Source organism: Micropterus dolomieu, linkage group LG01 (assembly GCF_021292245.1).
Source record: "Micropterus dolomieu isolate WLL.071019.BEF.003 ecotype Adirondacks linkage group LG01, ASM2129224v1, whole genome shotgun sequence".
NCBI classification, from domain to species: Eukaryota; Metazoa; Chordata; class Actinopteri; order Centrarchiformes; family Centrarchidae; genus Micropterus; species Micropterus dolomieu.
In genome coordinates this window covers 685,711-692,877 of record NC_060150.1, presented here as the reverse complement: position 1 = coordinate 692,877, position 7,167 = coordinate 685,711, and the positions used below count along the sequence as shown (strand labels likewise).

Genomic DNA, 7,167 nt, shown 5'->3' with positions numbered 1-7,167 from the left:
AGATAGATTGATCATATCTAGTATAGAGGTGCTGACTAAGGGTAAAACATCTTTAAGCAACCTAGTCGGGATGGGGTCTAAGAGGCAGGTTGATGGTTTAGATGAAGGAATTATTGAAGTTAGTTGGTAAAATTTGAGGGAGGCAAAGCAGTCTAAACATATATCTGGTTCTACAGCTGTTTCTAAGGTTCCTGAGTTTAGAGATAAGTCGGTGCCAGTTGAGGGCAGGTCTTGGTGAATTTTGTCTCTAATAGCTAGAATTTTATCATTAAAGAAGCTCATGAAGTCGTAACTACTGAGAGCTATGGGAATACTTGGCTCAATAGAGCTGTGACTCTCTGTCAGCCTGGCTACAGTGCTGAAAAGAAACCTGGGGTTGTTCCTATTTTCCTCTATTAATGACGAGTAGTACGCTGCTCTGGCATTACGGGAGGGCCGTCCTATAAGTTTTAAGACTATCTTGCCAAATTAAACGAGAATTTTCCAGTTTGGTGGAACGCCAATTCCTCTCAAGTCTCCGCGATATTTTCTTTAATTTGCGAGTTTCAGTATTATACCATGGAGCTAACCGTCTTTGTTTTAGTATTTTCTTTTTTAGAGGGGCTACAGAGTCGAATGTCATTCGCAGCGAGCCTGCAGCACTATCAACAAGATGATCGATTTGGGAGGGACTGAAATTAGCATAGGAGTCCTCCGTTACTTTGTGATTTGAATGAATTTAGAGCTGATGGAATCGCATCCTTAAATTTAGCTACAGCATTATCAGACATCTTGTATAGAAATTTTTACCTAATGGCGTGTAGTTAAGCAATACAAATTCAGAAGTTATCAAACAGTGGTCAGATAAAGAGGGATTCTGTGGGAACACCACTAAATGTTCAATTTAAATACCATATATCAGAACAAGGTCGAGGGTGTGGTTAAAACAGTGAGTCGGTTCATGAACACTCTGAGAGAAGCCAATGGAATCTACTAAAGCTGTCATTCTCAATGTCTACATGAATATTAAAATCCCCTACAATAATAACTTTGTCTGTTTTAATGACTAAAGTTGACAAAAACTCTGCAAATTCAGATAAGAATTCAGAGCACTGACCAGGTGCTCGGTACACTATAACAAAAAGAATTGGTTGCAGTGATTTCCAACTTGGTTGTGAAAGACTAAGAACTAGACTTTCATATGAGTTATAGTTTAGTTTAGGTTTACAGCTGATTAGCAGGCTAGAGTCGAAGATAGCTGCAACTCCACCTCCTCGGCCTGTGCCTCGAGGAATGTGAGTATTAATATGACTGGGAGGGGTGGATTCATTTAGGCTAACATATTCTCCATCACCCAGCCAGGTGATTCAGATAATTCAGATTCACATATTGTTCATCACGAAATAGGAACTTTGACAGAGATCGAGATCCTTATTTATGTTTTGATATCATGTCATTTTAATTAGTGGTGGTCTGTTTATTGCTAATTCCATCATGATTAGTTACCATGTCTCCAATGTTAAAAGTAAAACAACAAGGATTTTAACGTGCTGAGAAGAGATTATATACTGTATACTAGAAGCTTTTACTGCTGTAATCGACATTCAAATCAGTATTATTATCAGTAGTTTATGCATTACCCTGAAATCCTAAATAGCCCATGAATTAAGAAAATACTAATCGAACTTATTTACTTTAAACAGTCAATGGGCTGCTGGGGAATCAGAGAGACAGTTGATGTGAACACTACTTAAGTTGACATAATCTCTTTATTATTTATTTATATTTATAATATTTATATTATGTTATTTAATGCTGAAATTCAACTGTGGTGTTCTTTTGGGAAATGCAGTAACTTAAATCAATGTTGAGTCAGTGTACCTCCCAGCAGTATAAATAAAATGTAATTGTCAAGTTACGAGTAGAGGAAATGTCTGCTAGTCACTAGGCTAAGTGATGCAGTCTGAAAACCCTATTGTTTTGTCTATGAACCTTGACAGTTAGCCCTACTGTATACTGTAGTACCAAAATGACACCAATGTTATTTTATTGTTTCTTCTCCAGACTGAGTGGCTGTAGCCTCTCAGAGAGAAGCTGTAAAGCTCTCTCCTCAGTTCTCAGCTCCCAGTCCTCTAGTCTGAGAGAGCTGGACCTGAGTAACAACAACGTGCAGGATTCAGGAGTGAAGCTGCTGTCTGATGGGCTGGAGAGTCCACACTGTACACTGGAAACCCTCAGGTAAGGATTTATTATCACATTCAATTGATGACCATTTAACGTTTTCTTCACAGGTCACAAGTCACATTTGTCTTTTGTGAGTGCACACAGAACTCTGCTCAAAGTACATGTCTTTATTCCCCCTTCTTGACAAAAGCTTCACTCTCCATAAATAAATTTTAATATTTTTTGCAGCATGGCTCTATGGATATAATGTGTGAAATAGAATGTGGTTAACATTGTGAAATGTTGCAGTTTCATTAGGTTTAGGCACTAAAACTACTTCAGGTGTAGGAAAAGATCATGGTTAAAATAAGTATGTTACTTGCTAGTATGACTTAACTTACATAAACTATGAAACGTAAAACGTAAACATGCTGGTCTGTTAGACTGAAAACATTTCAAAAACTGCTGGGTGGATTGTGCTGAAATATGGCTCAGACCTTAATGTTCCCATTAGGATGAACTGTAATAACTTTGGTCATCCTCTGACTTTTCATCTAGCGCCATCATCAGCATCAACATGTTAATGTGTTGGTTTATGACCAAATACCTGCATAACTAAGGTCTTTCCCATTAGCCTCAGCTTAACTTAGAATTTATTGCTAATTTACAAATTAACAAATTACATTATACCTGCTAAACACGACCAGGCTAGCATTATCATTGTGAGCACATTGACAATACTATTTAGCAACTACAGCATCACAGAGCTGCTAGTATGGCTCTAGACTCTGTGACAGGGTTACAGTTAACTCCCTGAGTCAGTCACTGTATTATATTTTTATTTGGAGACTGTTTCCTCATGTATCTGACCGAAACAGCTGGACTCTCAGATCATCTGCCATTATGTAGTTTTGTTTGTTTGTAGGCTGTCAGGTTGTGAGATCACAGAGGAAGGTTGTGCTTCCCTGGCCTCAGCCCTGACCTCCAACCCCTCACATCTGAGAGAGCTGGACCTGAGCTACAATCATTTAGGAGACTCAGGAGTGAAGCAGAAGGATTCATACTGGAAACTGGAAACTCTCAGGTATGAAGAGGCCTGCTGCATCTACAGTCTGATAGAGGGGGTACTTTTGGTTAATGGTGGATATGAGAGTTACTTGACCAGTGACACATGCAGGAACACTTTTGCCTTTGCTCAGAACAGAAACACTGTTTGTTCAAACACTGTTTCTAAAAGGAGATCTTTGAGTAGGAGGTCTCCAATGACAACATCTCCAGGAACAAACATAATTATTCTGTGTTGGTAATAGCAGATGCAGTTTGGAGAGATCTCTGGTTTTTAAAGGTACAAGATGTAAGAATTTAAATATTTTGTTTTAGTTTCTTTTGGTTTAACACATTCAAAAATGTGCTAAAATCATTGACAGAATTAGAAGAAAAAGCACTTCTGATGTTGACAAAGATGTCTTTGTATTGTGTTATTATGCTAACCTGCTAGCCACGGCCTGTCCTGTGTTGTTATACCATTTTGTACCTTAAGAGGAGATAGTCTAGCTCATGTCTCCATCCCATACTTTCAGCTTGGAGATGTGTGAGAGTGGCGAGTTCACTCAAAAAAAAAATTATCATGAATGGAAATATCATCATAGCATTTTGTAATTAAACTGTAAACTTTCAGAATTCAAGCTTCTCACTTCTATTGAACTACAACCTGCTTAATATACAATACACTTTATTTAAACAGAAACAAAATAAAACTCACCTAAAATGTCTTGGTAATGACCGGCTCTAGTTTGGAGGAAATAAAATGTTAAAGGCTATTTTCGATATTTTTAATCTAGGGCCCTGTTTTCACATTGAAATGACTAGTAGGCAGAAAAGAATTAGAATCCGTACAGTAGATGGCTTCAGCCAGTAGCTGAACCAGCTGCAAATGCTGCAAAGTCTTCCTTCCTGTCACAGAAAGTGTGTCTTTATACGTTATGAGCTGTTGCAGGATGATGCCAAAGATTTACACAGGAGAGGAGAGGGACTATGGGCCTTTGCTGGAGATGGTTCAATATCGGGAGCCCTGGGTTGTTTTGCCAACCAACCAAGAGGCTGACATGGTGCAGGCTGGAGAAGTTACAGCAAGTCTTTGCTGCATTCCTTTATCTTCAGTTCAAGCTGCAAGAAGCAAAGAGTTACGCGTGAAGAGAGGAAGAATGGACAATGCCCATCCAAACCAATTGTAGTTTTAGGTTGAAGGGGTGGCAATCAAGGGAGTCCTGGCACCAACACTAAAGTTCCAGCTCTTTTTACAGATGTTCCTGGACTTACATTTGGACATATTGTGTTTGTCAAAGTAGTTTTCCCCAAACTGTCATTAATTTTTGCTTTTAATGGTTTCAAACATGAAATGTGCAGCACAGTGGAGACAGAAGTGATCCTGACAGTAATTATTACTGCTGTAATATACATCATAGAGATCAGTTCAACAACAATCTATACACATAGACATTAAATGTTGCTGTTTCTTTCAGAAAGAGGTTTTCTGACACTTTAGATGATCAAAAAAGAGGTTTGTGTTTGCAGATGTTTTCCTCCTCTTTCACACACCAACATCCTGTGGGTCAGTCTCAGTGTGCGAGAAGAGTAGCAGAGGTAAAGAGGTTTAGGGCTATCAGGGAGAAGCAGGCCACATGCACATATTATGTATATGTGTATGAGAGGAATGTAACGTCCATGTTTGATGCTGAAAGAGGATGTGCTGGTCTGACCCCCCATCCTCCTTTCAGGGTGGAGCCTGCTGGAGTCCGATGGTTGAGACCAGGTCTGAGGAAGTGTAAGTGTGTTTTTCATTTGATTCATGAAAACATTCAACCATCTTCAGACTGTGACATCACTCATTCAAAGTGTCAATCAATGAACAGATGATAGATAAATAACTGCAGCTGGATTGTGTCTCGTTCTCTCCATCAGATTCCTGTGAACTCATAATCGACACAAACACAGTAAACAGAGGGATCAAACTGTCTGACAACAACAGGAAGGCGACACATGTGAAGGAGGATCAGCCGTATCCTGATCATCCAGACAGGTTTGACTCCTGTCCTCAGCTGCTGTGTAGAGATGGTCTGACTGGTCGCTGTTACTGGGAGGTCGAGTGGAGAGGAAGAGTTGAAATATCAGTGAGTTACAGAGGAATCAGCAGGAGAGGAGACAGAGAAGACTGTATATTTGGATTGAATGCTCAGTCTTGGAATCTGGTCTGCTCTGATGATGGTTACTCTGTCTGGCACAATAAGAGTGCAATTTCCCCTTCCTCCTCTTCCTCCTCCTCCTCCTCTTCCTCCTCTGTCTCTAACAGAGTAGGAGTGTATGTGGACTGGCCTGATGGCTCTCTGTCCTTCTACAGAGTCTCCTCTGACACACTGATCCACCTCCACACCTTCAACACCACATTCACTGAACCTCTTTATCCTGGCTTTGGGTTCAGGGCCTCTTTATGTTCCTCAGTGTCTCTGTGTTCTTTGTAGGAGGGAGAGTCTCCTCCTGTTAAGCCTAGTATACACTGTACGATTTTAGAAACTTTGTACACTGCACTTAAGATTGCTTGAAAGCTCGAGGCAGGAAGAGGTGTCTTTGCTAGCCATAATGCTAACAAGTCAGAAATGTGTTGCCTTGATCATCTGTGCCATCCTGTGTGACATAACTTCTAAAAAAAGAGTGGTCTGGTGTATATGACAGCCAACTGGGAGCAGATGATTCTCAGTGCCCCCTGTACACTGCACAGCAAAAAACGTCCAATGAAGCTGAAATTCAGGGGGAAAATTTTCCAAAGTTAGGTCATAAACAGTCTCAAATTGTAGAATGTATGCCCAGAGAAATATTCTCACTGCTGAACAGATCAGTTAAGTCTGTACAGAATCCCAGCTCTACAGAGCCCTTAAGGAAGCAGTGGCCGGATGTTTTTGGAGATACTACCTTGTTCTCACATTTTGAATAAATTGTGGCCATGAGATACTACTCATTCTGGACAGCACCGTGTATTTACAAACCTCCAAACCAGCCAGTATATATTATATACAGTATATAGTTTCATTTTATTAGTTTTTTATTTATATTTTATATTACCGTATTTGAATACACACTACATTTAATTATATGTTAAGTTCTATGTGTAGCAAGGGCAGACTAGGGGGGGAAAAAAACAAGAAATTTGTCACAAGCGCTGGGTCTTTATAGTAGTGATGGCAAGTTCGACTCTTTCTCGTTCATTAAAATGAACTAATCTTTTTTTGTGTCATTTCATTCATTTTGTTGAACTAGGCTGGTTATTGTGGCGCAGAAGCCTTCTAGTAGCCCATTTAAAGGGAGCACCGTTCTCAAACACGGAAGGCTGCCTGGCTTGCTTTAATTGACAAAGTTTAATGCACAAATTTGCCTCTTGATAACTCTCAATCATTATTATATACACCCCTTGGGCCCACAACCAAATTCAAACCATGTGAAAACTACAGAAATATGTTGTCTATATGCATTCACCACTACTCCGGCTAAATCCTTCCATTCTGCAACAGCCTTTTTACCTGTTTAACCCAAAAATCTATTGATCGACTCCAGACTGTCCAGAACTCAGCTGCCAGGCTTTTAACCAGAACAAAGAAATATGACCACATTACTCCTATTTTAGCTTCATTACACTGGCTCCCAGTATGTTTTAGAATTGACTTTAAAATTCTATTGATCACTTTTAAAGCTCTTCATGGCCTCTCGCCTTGTTATATTTCTGACCTTTTAGTCCCATACGCACCAGCACGTACCTTGAGATCCTCGGGCAGAGGTCTGTTGTCTGTTCCAGAGTCTCGACTGAAAACTAAAGGGGACAGAGCGTTTGCTGTCAGGGCCCCGAGGCTCTGGAACAGCCTGCCCGAGGAAATCAGGTCGGCTGAGTCAGTGAACTCTTTTAAGTCCCTTCTTAAAACATACTTTTATAGGAGAGCTTTTCCCGATCTTATTTGACTTTATTTTATCCCTTTTATT

General features: G+C 39.9%; 2 protein-coding genes across 2 annotated transcripts in view; both read left to right on the top strand.

The window, feature by feature from the left end:
* LOC123971220 (NACHT, LRR and PYD domains-containing protein 12-like) overlaps positions 1-7,167 on the top strand; it is a 524,333-nt gene that overhangs the window by 16,389 nt on the left and 500,777 nt on the right. The gene's annotated exons all lie outside the window — the stretch shown is intronic.
* Positions 3,865-6,721, top strand: LOC123972172 (neoverrucotoxin subunit alpha-like). The gene is made up of 2 exons (XM_046051472.1): positions 3,865-4,966; positions 5,104-6,721. The coding sequence occupies exons 1-2, from the start codon at positions 4,717-4,719 to the stop codon at positions 5,658-5,660; spliced, it is 807 nt and encodes a 268-aa protein (XP_045907428.1). The 5' UTR covers positions 3,865-4,716; the 3' UTR covers positions 5,661-6,721.